Below are 21,432 nucleotides of genomic sequence, written 5' to 3' on the forward strand. Positions count from 1 at the left end.
AAATCAGTTTTGATAATTGTCAAAATGCTTTCAAATGTACGTAAAATGGACATTATAACTGAAATATAAATTAATTGTAATCATATTAAAATTAATCAAAATTAGAATCTATTCAAGAGCTTGTGAATTAAAATCAAATATGGAAATCTGAACTGATACTCAACCCTAGTCATTTCATATTACTTTTTATCTTTTTATTATATATAATGGTAAATGGTCTGCACTTATATAGCATCTTTTTAACCTTAGCAGTATTTAAATCGCTTTACACTGCGTCTCATTCACCCATTCACACACCAATGACGGCAGAGCTGCCATGCAAGGTGCTAGCCTGCCATTGGGAGCAACTTGCCCAAAGACATGTGGATTTGTGTGGGCCGGGACTCGAACCACTAACCCTGCGATTAGTGGACAACCCACTCTACCACCTGAGCCACAACCGCTCACAAAACCTATAAATTGGCTATATTGGCTTATAAGATTAGTAAGCTCTACTCTACTCTACTTATACCATTACTTAGAGGAGGCGATTATCTTTAAAATGAGCCCACAAGCACATAATCGGATGCATAGATCATTAGATAATCCACACGATGCACAATGTGCACACAGCATATAATGTGCTATCTGGCTAAAACATGTTAGCTTTCTTTGATCAGATGACTTTATCCGAAATAATGTAGTATGTTGTCCAGCATCATAGAATGCTAAACCAATCGTATTAGGATTCAGATCGCTGCAACCAGAGGTGAAAGTCATCCAAATATGGGCAATGAGGATCATTCACTGTAATTAAATATGGCCACCAGGAGATGGTGCCAAGTATATGACACAGACTCAATGATGGCTGAAATGACACAGAATGGAACTGAATGAGATTTTGTTACACATGCCTTCATGCTTTGGAGAGTGAGCATATCTTTAGTCATTGTTGTATTAGCATGTGTAATTAGTTCTTATGTACAGTTATTGTTTTATTTGTTTGGAGACATTTTGGACACTAGGATAAATTGTTTTTGTAATGCTATAACTTCTGATTGCTTTGTTGCATCAACACAGACTTTTACTGTTACAAGTGATATGATTGGGAACAAAAAACTAAAAAAATTTTTTTGGAGCTACCTTTTTTTAAACCCTGAGATATATAATGTCAAATAAGCAAAATAAGATGTTTTTTTTTTTTTAGCTCAGGTTTTTTGTGGATTTTATCAGCAGTCTCAGAAATTTAAAAAAATGTGAAAAGTTTTCTTAAAAACTATATCAACCACTTGACCCTTGTTTTTTTATCGAGTTGTAAGCCTTTCATTTTGGGTATGCCACTGAAATGGGAAATCTTTGAAAAACACCCTCAGAGCTTAAAGGGTTAATAACAATTTTCCACCCATAGTATTACAAAGGCCCTTTTGCTGTGTCTCTTCGCATGTAAAATTAGAGCAGTTTGCTGCACTTAGGCTATCATTAGTTCCTCTGTCATTAGGAATAATAATATCTATCCTACTTCTTCCATATTACGTCACTGTGACTGGACGAGCCAAGTTTCTAAACAACGATTAGGCGTTGTTCACGTGTAAATGAAGTCACGTATTCAAAGGTAATCATTAATGTACAGAAGGAGTCACATTTAAATAAATAATGCTCTGAATGTTACAGTATGTTTTCATAGTACATCAATGCTTTTATCTCAAAGATCATTTAATTCATGATTTGAGCAACTTAACATCAGATATGACAAAAGACTTGGCTCAATCCTGACATTTAGAAGTCAAATGAGACTATAGTTTGTTTATTGTATTCAGTAAAATAAATGTCATACCTCCTATTGTGCTTTCCTGAAACTCGTGAAACTGTCCCTTTACAAAGCGCAGCACTAAACTTGACTTTCCCACAGCGGACTCTCCCAGCAACACCAGTTTAAACTGACAGATCTTGTTGCTGGCGTTTGGCCCGTTTGGTCTCGTTACTCCGCCTCTTCCTGCCATGACCCTAAAGCCCCGATCTCCTGTACTGAAGTCAAGAGGTGCTTCTCAAGTGGTCACTCCCAGATCTGTGGAAATAAACACATCTTAAATCAGTTTAGACTTTTTTCACTGTTTACCAAATACATATTAGAAACACTATAAGTATTTGTAATATATCAGGGATGCCTAGTCCTGCCCCAGCAGATTTTGGTTTAAACCTCTTCAAAAGAGGGCGCTATGTTAAAATTTTCAAGACACCGAAGGTGCCACCTAGAGGTCTTGTGGTAGAAATATTTATATAAATATAAACGTCTTAAATAGACTTATTTTGCTGCCCTAATTCTACAGTTTGAAAGATTTTCAAAAGAATCCCAAAGTGAAAAACAATATTTGTAAGACATCAAATACAAACGTCTCTTTTATGCGGCGATCACTGCTGCTGTAAGCCTCAAATAGCTAAAAATTGTATATCTGCTTAGGGCTGCTTATGATAATATAACATGCTTATATATTATATATACACTTAAATCACACATCGGAATTGAAGACCAATATATTCACTGTACATTGATTGTGTAATCCGTTGAGAACAAAATTATGTAACAATGGTCAATTGAAACCAAAATCACAAACCGTTTGAGAGCTGGATTCAAACTCACACCGATCAAAGCAAACAATTTAAATCACAGGCTGTTCCAACTTGTGTGAATTTCATCAAGGCAACTCATAATGTGACTCAGTAGTGTGTATGGCCCCCACGTGCCTGTATGCACTCCCAACAATGTCTGGGCATGCTCCTGACAGCGGATGGTTTCCTGGGGGATCTCCTCCCAGACCTGGATCAGGGCATCAGTGAGCTCCTTGACAGTCTGTGGCATTACTTGGTGGCATCGGATACACCAATACATAACTTCCCAAAGGTTCTCAATTGGAATCAGGTCTGAGGAATGTGAAGGTCAGTAAATGGCATCAATGCTTTCATCATCCATGAACTGCCAACACACTCTGGCCACATGAGGCCAGGCATTGTCCTGTAGGAGGAACCCAGGGCCCACTGCACCAGCGTAAGATCTGACGATGGTTCACTCACTATTAAACACATTGTCCTGCACTAGGAGGAACCCAGGGCCCACTGCACCAGCGTAAGATCTGACGATGGTTCACTCACTATTAAACACATTGTCCTGCACTAGGAGGAACCCAGGGCCCACTGCACCAGCGTAAGATCTGACGATGGTTCTGAGGATTTCATCCCGGTACCTAACAGCAGTCAGAGTACCGTTGGCTAGCACGTGGAGGTCTGTGCGACCCTTCAAGGATAGACCATCACTGACCCACTGACAAACTGGTCATGCTGGATGACGTTGCAGGCAGCATAACGTTCACCAAGGCATCTCCAGACTCTTTCACGTCTGTCACATGTGCTCAGTGTGAACCTGCTCTCATCTGTTAAGAGAACGGGGCACCAATGGCGTACCTGCCAATTCTGGTGTTCTCTGGCAAATGCCAATCGAGCTGCATGGTGCTGGGCTGTGAGCACAGATCCCACTATAGGATGTCGGGCCATCATGCCACCCTCATGGAGTCTGTTTCTGACAGTTTGGTCAGAAGCATGCACACCAGTAGCCCGCTGGAGGTCATTTTGTAGGGCTCTGGCAGTGCTCCTCCTGTTCCTCCTCACACAAAGGAGCAGATACCGTTCCTGCAGCTGGGTTGATGCCCTTCTATGGCCCTGTCCAGCTCTCCTTGTGTAATGGCCCGTCTCTTGGTATCTCCTCCATGCTCTTGAGACTCTACTGGGAGACACAGCATACCTTCTTGCGGTGGCACGTATGGATGTGCCATCCTGCAGGAGCTGTACTACCTGTGCAACCTGAATGGGCTGCAGGTACCGCCTCATGATACCAGTAGTGACAAGGACACTAACAAAATGCAAAACTAGAGAAGAATCGGTCAGGAAGGATAAGGAGAGAGCAATTGTCTGTGGCCACCACATGCAAAACCATTCCCTTTTTGGGGGTTGTCTTGCTTTTGCCGCTCCAGTGCACCTGTTGTCACTTTCATTTGCACCAAAACAGGTGACATTGATTGAACATCTGTGGTGTGGGTTCACTAAAGCCGGCACAGACGAGAAAAATGGAATCTGCAAAATGTGTCGCACTACGATAATCACTCGTAATAAAAGCAATCAGTTTTACCACCTCAAAACGAAGCATGCAAAAGAATATAATGCAAGCCAAAAGATGCACTCTGCATTCATTTTGGTACATTTTTTATTTATTGCAAGAAGTGATATTTAATTTATTTTGTTTATTTTCGTTGGATTTTTTTTTACTTATGTTTTAGTTATTTTGTCGCATTGCTTTGAGAAGATCTTAAGTTGATTATAATAATAGTATTGGTCAACAACATATTAAATGTAACATACTGTGAAATTTAGCATTTTGGTAAGGTTGATTTTTAAAACAAGTTGTTTTTTATTTATTTACTTACTTTGACATTGTCTTGTTCCAAATAAAGAGGTAGTAGTTTTCTCATTTATAAAGTATTTAATTCACTGACATTACAATATGACAACATTACAATAAGGTTATTTAATATATAAACCAAATATGATTGATTTTCCAGAAACTTTTAATATATTGTGATATATATCTTTATCGTGCTATAAGATTTTGGTCACATCATCCACCTCTATATCTCCTTTTACATTTTTACTAGTCTGTAAGCTTTCTTGTCAGCAATTCCAGCATTACAGATTTGCAAAGAAAACTTCCAATTTAACATCACATATAAAGTACTCATGACCAGTATATCGGATGTAACAGTTGTGAAACATGACAAGGGGGAAACCATCTAAATGCTAAAGCTTGTAGACTGTGATCTCTGAGACATCTGTATGATATCCATCAAGGCTGCATAATGGATTGTAAGAAGACTGAAATCGCAACATAGCCTTGCACGAATACTAAGCCACGTTGACTGCTTCAGACAGCACTGCACGAGCTAGTGTTGGCTAGGGGGAGGAAAGTTTAAGCCGACCACGCGGAGTAGTGCAGCAATATTAGAAAATTTATCATATTAAAATTCAAATCGCTGTCAAGTTTGTCAAAATGGTCCCTATCCAAATGCAGTAGCTTGAAACGAGTATCAGAATCATCATGGTTAAAAACCGAGCAGTGGAGGTGTCTGTAACGCATATTTATAAGTGTTTACCATAACGAGGGGAGACCATTTGTTCATCATACTTTACATCAACATAAGTTAGCTTTGTACAAAAAGTATCAACTTATGGAACAAATATTGCTTGAAAGATCAAAACTTAACCTCTAAAATGTTATGGACTAGAAACAGTGCTAAAAAGTCACGAAATTATAAATGTGGCTCTAATAACGTACAAAAGTGCCGTTATCCAAAGTGTGCATATTTTTCAGATAATTCCTCGTCTCTCTGGAAAATGATATTTGTTAACATAAAGTAAAAATTAATAGTCCTTGATCCCTCTTTTGTAATTATAAAATGTGACTGTTTAAAAATGTTGTTTTAGAAATGGTGCACCACAATGTGAGGTGGATAAACAATGCCATTGTGGAATTGCTCTTGGGTGAATATTCCAATGTTATATCTTATATAGTGGTCGACTGATATGGGTTTTTTAATGGCCGATGCCAATATCCAGAGAGCAGGGTGGCCGATAGGCATTCAGTCTTATTTTCAGTTCATGCACCACCGCCATTGTTTCACCAAATATCTCGGCCTCTGAGTGGACTAGAAGCTCAATTCAGGTGACATTAGAAATCCAAGATCCTCCCCTTTGTGAAGATGTATAGCATTTTATCATCAATAGTCAATCAACCATTATACCTCCAAGGCCGATAAATCAGATGATATTCTGGCTTCTAGTCCACTCAGAGGCCGAGATATTTGGTGAAACAATGGAGGTGGTGCATGAAGTGAAAATTAGACTGAATGTCTATAGACAAGAAAATCTGTGAGAGCTAAATGTGTTAGAGCGCCACCTACATTTCAGATCGGCATTTTGTGACAGAAGGTGATAGAGGAAAAATCTTTCTTCTAGTACTTGCTGCCATCTAGTGGAATAAAATAAGACTTTTAGGAGGGAGATGGCGTGAACAGACCCAGAATGACATGCTTACAAAGTCAGGACAACAACAAAAAATATATTCATCATAAGATATCTAATATGAAAACATGAGACAATTTTTTGACAATTAGTCCACAGTATGTGTAAATGGTGAACTTTTAAATTTGAGTGTGAAATATTGCATGCGGCAGCCCAGAAATACACCCAGAGTTGAAGAGGTTAAAGGTATAGTTAATGATGAATTTACAAGGGAAATTATAACCATAACTGGATACAATTTAAGCTTGATTTAAAGAAAAGGAAATCCCGTTTTTATTAAGCAAGACCCAGATCACCCTGCAGTATATAAAACTTGTTTTAAAAATAATTTCTATTGTGTATTTTGCCATCCCATCAATTACATCCATAACAGACTGAATCTAGACTACAGACATTGTTAAGGAACTGCAGGCTCCGTTTATACTTAAATATCCTTTGTGCTTTGACCTAAACCCCATGCCATGAGTGCTGTGTCCTTAAAGATTATTATGCATTAAGCAATAATATACTTTTCAAACATTAGAAATGCTATAAAGTTGTCACATAACTTTACGTGCATGAATAATTCTGAATGTGTCATCTGGTTAACAACTTTCCATACATATCCTCAAGTTAGTCTAGTGAACTAACTCCAAATATATAGCTTATATAGCCTACTAAGCAATACATAAATTATGAGACACAATAACCATGCAAAAATACATGTCTATTATTGAGAGCATTAACTTGGCAGATCCTCCCAAATTGAAAAAGCTGTCATAATTTCCATACCCTCAAGTTGTTCCAAACCCAAATAACTTAATCTCTTCCATATTACACAAAAGTAGAGACATTAGGAAGAATGCTAAAGACTGACAGCCTCAGTCCCCTTTCACTTTCATTGCAAAAATGCAGCAAATAGTGACTAATACATCTTGCAAAACACATCCTTAATGTTTCACAGAAGAAAATCATATAGGTTTGGAACAACATAAGAGTGAGTAAATGATGACAGTTATAATTTATGGGATGACTATTTCTTTAATGATCAGTCAAGCGCATATGAACTCTTCTAACCCCCTTTCACTTAAAAAAGCGATGCTTAACAGACATTTATTAAGGCGTTAATAACACATATTTATAAGACAGGACTTAATGGGCATGTAGCACAATCTGGCCTTCCAGAACACATCGCACAAGGCAATTAGTCACGAACATTCTCCGTATACTGTACAAATCGAGAGCCAACTTTAATTTGAGTGAAAAGTAACATTATTCATTTTAGTCATGATAGTAATTTTTGAAGCTTGAGCTGCCGTTTGCTTCTGATGCCGTCTGTGACAATGAAACTCTTTCTCCTCCTCGTTCTATCGAACAGCTCGTTGACAATCGTGTTTAAGCCGTCTCGTCGATGCTTTTATCGGGACTGTCAGTTTCTCCGCTGCGGCGGTTCAAACAGTTCCCGAAACAGAGAGCTAATGCTGCTAATGCTAACTGAAAAACAGGCCGCGCGCACAGACAACATAACTCTAAAATAACCCATTCAAAAGCGAGAACAGCAAAAAGGACTGTGCAACAGTGTTGCTAATTTAAAAGCCAAACTAAAACAAACCGAGACGAATATTATAGTAAAAATGTTAAAGCCCATCAGGCTCGTACCTTCCTCTCGGATCCTCCCAACTTCGCATCAAAACTGAGGCGACGGATCATGACTGACACTGACGTCACCTCGCGTCATCGAAAAACCGGCCAATCAGAAGAACGTATCTGAAGAGAACTTGGTCCTGCATCAATACGCACACTTGCGGTCATGGCCACTTGAGTGCGCGTGCTCGTGCTATCAGTCGCACTTGCTGTCATGAAACTTTGTCATTGTTTGTACATGTAACACCTTACAACCTTTTACTCCTAATGACACTAAACTCATAAATGTTCAGTCGTTGCATGGTCATTCTGATGCTATTCAGGTATCCCATACACAAACAAGCACAAATACCGCTTTGGAGCGGCCTTTCAGGCTAAGTGCATCCCAGAGTTCATCACGATCAGGAGCCAGTATTTCTTTTTGTATAATATATTATTATTATTATTATTATTTTGTATTATGTTTATGCAGTGTATTGAGAAACAAAGTAGAAAGAAATTGCATATAATTCATATTTTACAGCAATTATGAACAACACAATTTTACAGTTAGACCGTTTTTAATGTGGAAAGTATTGAAAATCAAAATGAGTAAAAATTATTTTTACAATTATTTATTTATTATTATTAGCTCAATACACTTCCACAAAAGTCATCCACACATTCGCAGTCTTCACGTGTACTTGCACACTAATGGCCAAACACCGGAAATGGAAGACAAGTGGGTAAGTGTGACCAACGCCACAAGATGGGATATTGGAACAGGGCCCTTTTTCAAAGACTGTGATGACACGTTTCCGCCTTATTAGCGTCGTAAATCTCGCATTTTTTTAAATATTATATATATTTTTTAATTATGAGTGTACGTTTATAACATTATGCTTTGTGTTATATTACCCTGGAATTAGTTTTAAAAAACGAATTACCACAGCTGCGAGGGAGTTTCTATAACAGCTACTGAGAGAGTGACAGTAAATTTAGCATCTTCGCCCATCTGACTGTCCTAATCCACCACTCTCTATTTTTTTTTTTTTTTTTGTCATCTTCTGGAAAGTCATTCAAATGTAATAGTGGACTTTTTCTTTTGGTCTGGGAGCAAATGGGTAGGTAAAAATAATATTGGCTATGGTTTAAAAACCCGCAGAGGCTACTTTCATTTAAAACCTCATTTGTGTTGCCAGGCAACGGAATGTAAACAAACCCGGATGCATGATTGTAGAGTGACGTAAAGGAGCTGCTGAAAAGATATATATATATATATATTTTTTTATATTGTTAATAGGTTTTAAGTGAATCTGAATTGCCAGTCTCCGTAAGTATGAGTCTGAGGAATACACCATCCACAAGGAGACGCAGGGACACATTTCCAACCATCAGTGCGGTAATGACTAATTATTTTTCAGAAGTAGTTGTGATATTTTTTCTAGTGTCCTCAATGCACATTTAGAATAACAGTACACACAATCTTACGCAATAATCTATATGTTCATTTCCATTTAAAGGCAGGGAAGCTCATTCCAGTAGGTGACAGAGCACAAGCCTGTTTGCAGGAAATTACACCTAGGGTGGGTCATCTTGAGAAACAATGTTTTTTCTTCTTCTGCTGAACTGGATGTATTTTTAATGCTTTTTTGCCTTTTGGATTCCTACCTGAAAATAAAAGATTTTTATTTTATTTCTGCCTTTGGATTCCTACCTCAAATTTAAGGATTTTTATTTTAAGTATATCGTTTTATTTATATTATTATTTCATTTTCAAACCCTAAAATGATAAAGTACTAAATTTGTGCACCTAAAATATTCATGATATAATCATAACAGTCTTTAACTCCACCTGTGGTGAGGAAGTTCATCAGTTCTGCTCGGCCAGCTGTTGGAGCAGTTCGAGTGTTCCATGGAAAAGCAAACGACCCTAACATTGCCAGCACTGTAGTTCATGGCGTGAGCACAAAATCAACAATAACTGTGAGTCATCATGCCTACATAATTAAGTCTCATAATTAATCATTCATTACTGATATTTCAACATGATATTTTAGGCTGGATCAATGATCAACCCCACACCAAAGACACGCTTCCAAGATCATCTTCAAGAAATTAATAATTCCTCCAATCAGAAAGCACCTCTTGGGAAGACACGAGTTCAAGGCCATGGTTTACCAAGTTGGCTGGACCTTGAGAAAACAGCTTTTGGTTTCACAACCCTCCGATGTAAGAGACATAACAAACCCTTACTATAGTGTGACCATGAATGGACTCTTAATGGTGTACGGTAATAGTTATTAACATTAGAGGTCGACCGATAGTGGATTTTGCCGATAGCGATAACTAAATGGGTGGAAAAGGCAGATAACCTATTAAATTGACCAATAGTTTTTAAAATCGATTTACTGAATGTAATAAAAATGTTAATAAAATTATCATAGTTTTTCCAAGCTGCTCAAAGAGTCCAAAATAAATAATACCCCAGAAGCAGTTTATATTGCAACTAAAATCCTGATAATAACCATAAAACAAAAAATAACATGCAGTCCATAACGCAGAACGGTTAACTGTAAACAAGTCTGAAATACACAGGGGACTCTTATTTTGAAAAGACTGTGCTCCCAGCTCACACAAACAAACACATACAGGAAAATAGCATGCAATCATACAATCATCTACAAAGTATTACAAAATAAATATTTTAAAGTAAACAATGGCATATAGGCTAATGAATAATGTATGAGCATTAATTAATCAACTGGAGATCACCAGCGATCCGGTAATAAAACATTTTCCCTTTTCTCTAGTGACACCGTCAGTCAAAATCAACATGAACATTAACTTATGATTAACACATATCTACTTCAAAATAAAACCTCTTCAGAGCACATTTTTTTATAACCTTTAAGAAAAGTAATAGTAATAAAAGTAAAAATTGTTAACTATCCACTTTGATTTTTTGCCGATAACTGATAGTTCCAAAAAGCGACTATCGGCACCGATATATCGGTCGACCTCTAACTATAATTGAGTCATTTGCAGGTTAATGGTTTTCTAAAACTGTAAACACTGTATCACTGTGGTGCTATAAAAAATTCAGTTTGTTTTGAACGGCCCATCCAGCCTGACACAACAAACGTGTCTCACCCAATGGCGTGAGTTTGCGGCGAGACTATCTGTTTGTTTGATCAACAGGAGACGGGGTGTATTCGGAAAACTGTTTGAAAACATCTGTTTGTTTTTGCACTTCCATTTGGTGGCGCATAAATTACACATTTCAGCTTAAACCAAACAAAGAAAATTATGTCATTATTTACTCGGTCTGTTCCTCATACAAAGCTATCATAAGGCTTCAGTAGACTTGGAATATTACACAGTCATATGGACATCTTTGTGGTACTTTTTGGCCATTTTGAAAGCTTCAGTCACTATGAACCACCATTGTATGGAAGAGAGCTGTGTGAAGAGCTGTGCCTCTGTTTTTGGGTGCATTACTCCAAACCCTAATCTTCAAGTTGAATCCCAAATACTCAGTATTGTCTCAAGAATTGAAGAGAGGGGGCAAATTCTTTATGTGCAGGTTCTAATGCTGGTGATGTCATCAATCCCCCCAAAACTGCACATGAGGTGGAGAAAGAGGCGAACGAGGCACATCAACTCTACATTCGCTCACATGGCTCATATTTTGTAGGTCAGTTAGAAGATGGGCCTCAGTCTTGTGATTAAATGGATGTTTCAAAACTACTATATCTTGTTGTCCTTCATGTTACCTTAAAATCTACTATTTTTGGTCCTTTTGCCACTTCAGGGGAGCGTTTGGACAGGAAGTATAACTGGAGTCACTTTGCAGGAGACAGTAGGTTTGGTATCCTGACGCCTCATTGCAATGATGGGAGGAACCTTTCCAGATCCCTCCACTGGCCCTGTGACACACAAAAGTAAACAAATGCACATTTAAATGCACTATTACTTCACATTTTTTTACTGCTGATTTTCTTAAGCTACAAAGTGTTTTTTTTATGTTGAACATTATTATCATGTCTTTATGTGCATTTGTGCAAGAGGTTCATTCTATAAAACAGACGCCTTTCCAGTTTGTTATGGTGATATGCAAAGTTATAGATTAATAGATTTTAATATATGTTGGGATATAATTGTATTATTGAGTTTACAGAAATAAGGTTGTAACGAGGTGACAGTTTTAACCTTTTATTTGACATTTTAAACCTTGTGTTCATGGATGTAAACTGCAAGGTGCTTCTTAGGAAGTGAATTTAATGCTGATTTTTCCACTATAGCAAATCATTGTAAAAGTATTGATATTTTATAAAAAGGAACCTTAACATGCCCTTGAACAGTTTAACTTCTTGAATGGATGATGTCATCATGACAAAGTCTTTTAATGCATGGAATAGTCATTTGTTTATTGTTTTTTACAAATGGCACCTGTTTTGTAGAATGACACAATAATCACACAAACAGAATGAACATGTTTATATGGATAGTTCACCCCAAAACTGACATTTTCTCATCATTTACTCACCCTCATGCCATCCTAGATGTGTATGACTTTCATTCTTCTGCAGAACACAAACGAAGAGTTTTTGAAAAATATCTCAGCTCTGTTGGTCCTTACAATGCAAGTTGGTGGCCAGAACTTTGAAGGTCCAAAATGCAAATAAAGGCAGCTTAAAAGAAATTCATAGGACTCCAGTGGTTAAATCCATGTCTTCAGAAGTTATATGATAGGTATGCGTGAGAAACAGATCAATATTTCAGTCCTTTTTTACTATAAATCTCTACTTTTGTTTCCACATTCTTCTTCATTTGTTTTTGGCAATTCACATTCTGTGTGTATATCGCTACATGTGCAGGGAGGAGAATTTATAGCAATAAAGTACTTAAATATTGATCTGTTCTGAAGACATGGATTTAACAATTGGAGTCATATGGATTACTCTTATAATGCCTTTATGTGCTGTTTTGACCTTCAAAGTTCTGACCACCATTCACTTGCATTGTATGGACCTATAGAGCTGAAATAATCTTCTAAAAATCTTCATTTGTGTTCTTCTAAAGAAAGAAAGTCACACAAATCTGGGATGGCATGAGGGTGAATAAATGATGAGAGAATTAGCATTTTTGGATGAACTGTCCCTTTAAATAAACATTGCAATGTTATGAATGTCTTTAATTCCCGATAATCATATTATTATTTTAATTCATATTCAATACAATAATATTTATGACATTATCACAAATGGCCAGTTAAGTAACCCTCATGTTTTAAGGCACCACAGCGCAAAATTTGTTGCAAAATGCTGCGATAACTTCAGAGAGAGGACTCAGCCACAGATTGGCAAAGTTCTTGACCCGTAAGTCCCGTTGTGTTAAATGCATAGGTATTTATCAAAATAAATATTTTTGTTGAATACTAATGACATTGTGACTGTTGTATAAATCATCTTTTGTGTTTTTGCATGAATTTATAGAATTGTAGAGACGCTAAAAGCTCCCAGTGATCACACATTTGGAGTGTTGATGAAACCTGACAGCTGTGGTAATTTGAATTGTCTATCACATTTTGAGTTTGATATGTCAGAAATAAATTAGCAGCCTCTAATGTAGAGAACTGGTTCATGTTGGCAATTCTTAGTGTGAAATGCTGTACATTGTTGTGAGATCCAATTTGGACATTACAGTTATCGGTCTGAAACTGAGAGAGCTCTTCGAATCTCATGAAAACATGTCTTGGTCACATTTCATATTTCAAATAAATTAGAAACTATATTTTGCATAAAGAAATAACCCCTAAATGTGCTTCACTGTGAAGCAACTAGATGTTAAAACTAAGTTTTTTGTAATTCCCATTATTCTCAATGGTGAATCTTATTAGTTTAGCAAGACTTACTTAGATTTTTTATATACACTGATCAGCCACAACATTAAAGCCACTGATAGGTGAAGTGAATAACATCGATTATCTCGTTACAGTGGCACCTGTTAAGGGGTGGGATATATATTAGGCAGCAAGTGAACAGTCTGTTCTTGAATTTCACGTGTTGGAAGCTGGAAAAATGGGCAAGCGTAAGGATCTGAGCGACTTTGACAAGGGACAAATTGTGATGGCTAGATGACTGGGTCAAAACGGCAGGTCTTGTGGGGTGTTCCCAGTATGCAGTGGTTAGTACCAACCAAAAGTAGTCCAAGGAAGGACAACCGGTGAACTGGCAACAGGGTCATGGGTGCCCAAGGCTCATTGATGCTTGTGGGGACCAAAGGCTAGCCTGTCTGGTCCGATCCCACAGAAGAGCTACTGTAGCACAAATTGCTGAAAACCTTAATCCTGGCCATGATAGAAAGATGTCAGAACACACACTTCATCGCAACTTCCAGTTTATGGCGCTGCATAGCCATAGACCAGTCAGAGTGCCCATGCTGACCCCTGTCCACTGCCGAAAACTCCTACAATGGGCATGTGAGTGTCAGAATTTGACCATGTAAAAATGGAAGAAGGTGGCCTGGTCTTATAAATGTAATTTTCTTTTAGATCATGTGGATGGCCGGGTGCGTGTGCATTGTTTACCTGGGGAAGAGATGGCAGCAGGACGCACCATGAGAAGAAAACAGGCCGGTGGAGGCAGTGTGATGCTCTGGGCAATGTTCTGCTGGGAAGCCTTGGGCCCTGGCAATCTTGTGGATGTTACTTTAACAAGTACCAAATACCTAAAGATTTCTGCAGACCACGTACACCCCTTCATGGCAACGTTATTCCCTGATGGCAGTGGCTTCTTTCAGCAGGATAATGCGCCCTGCCACACTGCAAAAATTGTTCGGGAATGGTTTGAGCAACATGACAAAGGGTTCGAGGTGTTGACTTGGCCTCATAATTCCCCAGATCTCAATCTGATTGAGCATCTATGGGATGTGCTGGACCAACAATTCCGATCCATGGAGGCCACACCTCGCAACTTACAGGACTTAAAGGATCTGCTGCTTACGTCTTGGTACCAGATACAACAGGACACCTTCAGAGGTCTTTTGGAGTCCATGTCTCGATGGGTCAGAGCTGTTTTTGCGGTACAAGGGGGACCTACACGATATTAGGCAGGTGGATTTAATGTTGCGGCTGATCGGTGTATAAACCGACAAGCAGCATGAGCAGCGCTTCCATGATTGGCCGATCTGCTTTTGATTTACAGTACTGTGCAAAAGTCTTAAAATGGTTATTTTATATGTTTTATATGCAAGTGTGTCAAGAGGAAGTATCTACAGTGTTTTATATTTCCAAACATTCCTTTTGCAAATAGAATAGGATAGAATAGAACAAGGCGTCCTGCAACAGCTGGTATGGTTAGCACAGAGCAGAGATCTTAACATCATTGAGTCAGTCTGGTATTACATGAAGAGACAGAAGCAATTCAGACATCTTTAATAAATACAATATGCTTGGATCAACCTATCTGCCAACAACCTTAAAAAACTGTGCAGTGCTTAGTGTACATGGGAGAATTGGTGCTGTTAAAGGCATAGGGTAGTCACTATGCACTTTGTATAAAGTTAATTGATATTCATAGCATTATTTTTAAAAACATCCTCCCTATACAACATTTTTCACAACTGCCTCAGGTGCAGGCGACCTTGTGCATCAAACTCCAGCTGGCCAATATCTGAGAGGTACAGACAGACAACGAGCATTGGTCAGCGCTGTTCGCCAACACCTTAAGAAGACCAACTTCCAGAACTTCAACTCATTACTAGAAGCTTTCAGATACTATGACAAGGCGAGAAACCATTCATGAAGTTCATGCTAATATTTTAAGGGCATATTTGTGTAGTTTGTACGATAAACAATTTTGGTGCTGTGTTTGGACGGCACTTGATGTTAAAATCAAAACAAAATCAGGGTAAAAAGCACTGGTCTTGATTTGTTTTCTTTGATTGTCTTAATCTCTTGCTGCAGAAGAGTCAGGGGAAAATAGATAAAGAGGATCTGAAGGACGTTTGCCGGCATTTTAACATGATCATCAGTGAGCCAGTACTCAATGACCTCATTGATTACTGTGATGTTGATAAAGACGGATCCATCAACTTCATGGAGTTTTCCAATTTTCTCAACTGGAAAGACAAAATGCCAATCAATAGGGTGGAGCAGAGAATTCTGACAGGAGGTGAATTTAAGTGCACTTGTTTTGTATATGGAACACATGCTAATGTGAACCATTATCAGGGTTGGGGAGTAACGGAATACATGTAATGGAATTACGTATTTAAAATACAAAATTTTAGTAACTGTATTCCACTACAGTTAAAATTTAAATAATTGGAATTTAGAATACAATTACATTCAAAAAGTATTTTGATTACTGAAGAGATTACTTTGCATTTTATTGTCATTTGTTTCATTTAATTTTGAGTCTATTCAGTTGGAAAACATTTTTATGTATAAATAAAGCGATCCAAGAAGCATTTGAACAGCGGTGAAACACTTTCTTATGATGTGTTACATTCATACGAGCAGACAGAGAAGTACGTTTGAAGTAAATTTGGAGCCGAAGAAATAGAAGTAAACCTTGTGTAAATTGTCATGTGAACATTTAGCTTTATGGTTAGCTAAAATGTTAGTTCTAGCAATTTTAAAAGCACCTGTAACCATGTACGATCATATTTTTTTATTTAAAAAAATCCAAGTTAGATCATATTTTCTTGCTCTCTAGTAAGACCTTTGGTATTATGGCAAAAATCGTATTCTTGATGAGAATTTTTGTATCGTTTTTCTGTAAAATATCTAAAAATCCTTAAAACAAGATACATTTGCTTTATTTTGTTTTTAGTTTTAACACTGCATAAGATATTTCTACTTTTTTTCAGAGAATGTATTTTTAATTTACTGTACTGGCAGATTTTTTAGAGTCAAAACAAGTGAAAAAATCTACCAGTGCTGAAAAAGTAATCCAAAGTATTTAGATTACATTATTGACCTTGAGTAATCTAACTGAATACATTACAAATGACATTTTACAGTATGTATTCTGTAATCTGTAGTGGAATACATTTCAAAAGTAACCCTCCCAATGCCTGGCTATGTTACTACTGTATACAGTTTTGGGGTGGGTCTCATATTTAATGATACAGCAATAGAGCACAACTGTAGGGTTTTGGAACTAGAATATCAATACATTTTCTCCACAGACAAATACATTTTTAGAGATAATATATACAAACTTAAAGATAGACCTATGACCAGCTCTGATGCTGTTAAGGAATAGCATATGATTTAGCAGAACCCAAAAGCATGTGATTTCAACTTCTGAATGTCAAATTCCTGATGAAAAATGACAATACCTGCAATCCGGATGAGATATCAACCAATCAGAGTAGTTCCTGTTACCATGGAAATTGAAACCATGCCTAAACATCACAGTAATGACCATCCACTCCAATTAAGAAGTGCATATTTAAATAGCCAATAGTTTTATATTGTTCTGTTCAGTAGCACATACAAAATTTAAGTACACAGCTGTGTACCTTTGTCCCTCTTCTCTGATTTTCGAATGCTTTTTTTGCTACAAATAACGTTTGTAATGTTGTGATGATTCATCCTGGAGCTGGTTAGTTTGGGTCAAGGTCAAGAACTCTTCACTAAAGAATGTTTTGAAATGCCTATTGAGAAAATGAACAGGTCAAACATTACCAAAACCAAGTTAACTAAAAAAGCAGGCAGTCGCAGATGCGCTCTATTTCTGTATCAGAACAACCAAGACCAGTTCCTAATAAATCTTGTGTACCTTGTAGAGTGCATGCCATGGTCAGCCCCAGCCAACATGCAGAGAGCAGACCTCCAGGAATCTAATACTGTGAAGGAGGTCTTGATCACACCTGAGAATCTGGAACCTGTTCAGGTGGGGAGCACCAGGAAGATTCCTAAAACCATGTCCAGACCAAGAACTGTGCAGGAGGATGGATTCAGCACCTCCTCTTCTGTAATCAATGCTGTTGTGGATGGCTTTCCCACTACCAGTGAGTTACACAGAATCAATCAATCAATCAATCAATCAATCAATCAACCAACTGTCAAGTCAGTCAGTCAGTCAGTCAGTCTGTCAGTCTGTTGTCTGTCTGTCTGTTTGTCTGTCTAACTTTTCACAGACTGTGATGTATTTCCCCCTTATTTAGCAGCGTAAATCCAGTGATTTTTTTAAAAATATTTTCAATGTTTTAAAGGGGTCATGTCATGAGGCCTACTTCAAATCATCACACCCTTGGCCTCGCCCACTTGTGCTTCAGTTCAGTTCAGCTTTCTCCCATCTGTGCTATTATTAATTGTTCATGTATGGAAACTGGATAGACGTATTTGACTGTTTAGATGCATTTCCGGCGATGTGATTTAAGTGTAGGATGATACGGGAAACTGGATGCATTTTTCTGCTATGTCAGCGTGGATTGCTTGTGAGCAGTCATAAAATGATTCAAGCTTTGCAAAGGAACTGTTACTGAAGGATGGGGCAGTTAAACACACTTGGACCTGATCAAAAACTTAAGTAAACTGTTTTATTTAGGAATATTTCAAATGTCATGACTGATAGTTTATGGTGCTGACACTATGTTTACACCGGGCATGTTCGTTGATGCGACAGCTTGAGGCAATCTAAACCGGGCGCATCTGCACAAACTTTCTATATTGTTTATCTGTGTTGTTGGCAGTAGTAGCGAGCACGTGCATCGCAAAACAGAACGGGACATCTGTTTACTCTTGGCGCAATGCAACGTGCCACAACGGACGCTTCCAAAGGTAGACAGCGTCATTGATTATAATGGTGTGGCAGGGCTCTCCTCCGCCCCTGGCAGTGGCTCCATCGCTCCAGGCAGTCGGGGAGTCCAGTCCCCACTTGCCTCGCGGACGGAGGCCGTTCACCACGTCCAGGCGGTCGGTCTACTCCCTCCCCCCGGTGGATGGCAGCAGCGCACCCCTGGGTGGACGGCAGTGTCGAGGACTCCGCGATGGGCATCCCTCCTCCTTCCCGGGCTTCGGCACCAGTGTAAAGGGATCAATGGAAAGGAGGAGGCGAGAACCGGCTTGATAATATAAATCATATTTTAATGATAAACTTAAAAGACAAACACACACATGATGGATCCTCTGCAGTCGATTAGCCTAATACGGGACCGGGTGTGTAGGATCACGACCCGGCCCCGCCCTCCGCCCTGCCACAAATGGGTTCTATTGCTTTTGAAGCGACTCTCGCGTCTGGTGTAGACAGGGTGAGAGTGTTAACAGTTGTGCTTGAGATGAATAGGTTAATATATTCAAATGCAATGTGTTGGATGTGTGTTATGTGTAACCTCTGATATTTAGTTTTATAATGTTGTGGAGCTTGTTCATTCTTTTCAGATTGAGATTTAAAAATGGCTGAATTTGAGAGGCTGCACAATGTTAACAAATCATAACAGTGTTTGTTTACGTTAAAGTTTTAAGGAGGGACGTATGCCAAAATCGAGCGTTTCAGACAGAGGGCCAGAGACAAGGTGGAAAATGAGCATATATTAATAAATAATTAATGTTTTAATGCAGAAAAATACTTTGCTAACATTATCAGTAGATGTCAGGGAAGATAATAAAAATATAAAAGAGAATTTCATGACCACTTTAAATATTTAGTCTATTTATAGCTACTAGTTACTAGTTTTAGTTAAAAAAAAGTAGTTACCACAGTTGCGATTGGGTTTCAAAAGCAGCGTCTGAGGGAGTGACAGTAAATTTGGCATCTTCTAACTGTCCTAACTCACAGTGCTCTATTTTGTTACTCTTGTGGAAAGTCGAGGAAACTTGAGTGTGGATATTTCAAGCAATGTTAAGCAATTCCATAGTGCCTTGGAATACTTTAACAACCATCCAGCAACCACTTGGAACACCTTAGCAACTCCCTTTCACAACTCAAATCTCTTTTCAAACAGGCAAGGCTTAAATGGTTAGTTCACCCAAAAATCTCTGATCATTTACTCACCTTCCCAGATTTAATATCATCCCAGATGTCTATGACTTTCTTTCTTCTGCTGAAAACAAACAAAGTTTTTTAGAAGAATATCTCACCTCTGTAGGTCCATACAATGCAAGTGAATTGTGATCAGGCATTTGAAGTTTCAAAATGGAGATAAAGTCAGCATAAACATAATCCATCAGACTCTAGTGGTTTGATTTAAGCGCAATTACACTTCTTATAGCACCATCTAGCGCTCTGCACAGGCGTCAAGCACTAGGAAGTGTAATGGAGCTCGAAATCATGATCATGCCTAGAGCCTGCAATGGCAGATGTACAGTGAAAAGGAGTTATATTTTGGTCTGTTCTCACCCATAACCAACTGTATCACTTCAGAAGACATGGATTAAACCACTGGAGTTGTATGGATTACTTTTATGCTGAATTTATCTCCATTTTGGAGCTTTGAATGCCCGGTCATCATTTACCATTTGTGTTGTATGGACCTACAGAGGTGAGATATTCTTCTAAAAATCTTCGTTTGTGTTCAGCAGAAGAAAGAAAGTCATAGACATCTGGGATGGAGTAAATGATGAGAGAATTATCATTGAAATAACTTTCAGACAAGGCTTTGTCCAGCAAACATTCAAAGTTTTCTCTCTAGTCAAGCTGTTATACTGTCATCCTATATTGTTGTTTTCTTTTTGTATCCAATGCTAGATTATCCCATATATGGGGTACCATCAGTTCGGACAGATCTACCTGCCCCTCGTATCAAGCGCATCGGCGACAGGACAAACTACGGTGATGAAGCAACAGCGTATGATCTGCTGTACCCCCCTCTGCATTCACTCTACGGAGTGCATGAAGAACAGTTTTTAGGCCCTCGCACAAAAGACGAGGTGAGCTTTGATGGGAATCATGTTACATCACCAGCTACTCATAATTAACTAGTGATAAATGAACCTTATTTACTTTCTGAACTTATTGTGCTCAATTTATCGGTGCAAGTTGATCCAAATAATACAACGTGGATAAAATCAAGTCCGGTCCAACATTGAATATCCGGTTTCACTTGGAAAATCGTCAATAAATTGCACAAGCAAAACTGGTTGCGAACGTGATTTCCTTTTTTTTATTTACACATGAAATAAATTCAAGATGTTAACATGTTGACCAGAAGGATTTTATTTATCACTCATAGATAGCAGAGATATTCCAGAAAGTGGGTCTCGAGTTTGCTGAGGATACATTTGAGGAGGCCTGGAAGCTGGCGTCCATGAGACATCCCAATGGTGACGTATGTGTGGAGAGCTTCCGAAATGTTCTCCGTGAACTACAGACAAATTAGTCTGAACTTTTCAGTGTTTTCCTTTTCTATTTGAAAGGATTTATTTATTAAATATATAGTGTTGAATAAAGTCTTCAAAAACAAGAGTTATTAAATAGCGTGATCTTTAACCAGTGTTGGGGGGGTAGTTCACTAAAAGTAATGACACTACTTTACTAAATGTTTCAGTAGCGTGACAATAGCTTTAGTATCTTTACAATGTCGCATTTCCAGTTAGGGGCATTTTAGCACTGTAGTGTAACAGTTCATGTATATAATCCAGTTAACATATACTATTCCCTTATATTTAGCGTTGGAAACTCTGATTCATTTTAATGATTTGGTTCTTTCGGACAGTTCATGTAAATTAACAAGTAAATTATTCTATGATTCACTTGAGCTCCGTGCAGCCTT

At 38.1% G+C, this 21,432-nt stretch overlaps 2 protein-coding genes across 2 annotated transcripts in view; one reads left to right on the forward strand and one right to left on the reverse strand.

Annotated features, from left to right (window-relative positions):
- rab5ab (RAB5A, member RAS oncogene family, b) overlaps positions 1-7,795 on the reverse strand; it is a 16,477-nt gene extending 8,682 nt beyond the window's left edge. The window contains exons 1-2 of the mRNA XM_052144102.1: positions 7,741-7,795; positions 1,814-2,044 (exon numbers count right to left, since the gene is read on the reverse strand). Coding sequence (XP_052000062.1) covers positions 1,814-1,979 — 166 coding nt within the window. The 5' untranslated portion in view covers positions 1,980-2,044; positions 7,741-7,795. The remainder of the gene's footprint in view (positions 1-1,813; positions 2,045-7,740) is intronic.
- efhb (EF-hand domain family, member B) overlaps positions 1-21,039 on the forward strand; it is a 26,683-nt gene extending 5,644 nt beyond the window's left edge. The window contains exons 2-14 of the mRNA XM_052144101.1: positions 9,008-9,106; positions 9,228-9,290; positions 9,547-9,690; positions 9,765-9,936; positions 11,291-11,401; positions 11,519-11,648; positions 13,002-13,085; positions 13,203-13,270; positions 15,340-15,494; positions 15,674-15,881; positions 17,506-17,730; positions 20,409-20,590; positions 20,893-21,039. Coding sequence (XP_052000061.1) covers positions 9,008-9,106; positions 9,228-9,290; positions 9,547-9,690; positions 9,765-9,936; positions 11,291-11,401; positions 11,519-11,648; positions 13,002-13,085; positions 13,203-13,270; positions 15,340-15,494; positions 15,674-15,881; positions 17,506-17,730; positions 20,409-20,590; positions 20,893-21,039 — 1,788 coding nt within the window. The remainder of the gene's footprint in view (positions 1-9,007; positions 9,107-9,227; positions 9,291-9,546; positions 9,691-9,764; positions 9,937-11,290; positions 11,402-11,518; positions 11,649-13,001; positions 13,086-13,202; positions 13,271-15,339; positions 15,495-15,673; positions 15,882-17,505; positions 17,731-20,408; positions 20,591-20,892) is intronic.
- The last annotated feature ends 393 nt before the right edge of the window (positions 21,040-21,432 follow it).

Source organism: Xyrauchen texanus, chromosome 15, assembly GCF_025860055.1.
Source record: "Xyrauchen texanus isolate HMW12.3.18 chromosome 15, RBS_HiC_50CHRs, whole genome shotgun sequence".
Taxonomy (NCBI): domain Eukaryota; kingdom Metazoa; phylum Chordata; class Actinopteri; order Cypriniformes; family Catostomidae; genus Xyrauchen; species Xyrauchen texanus.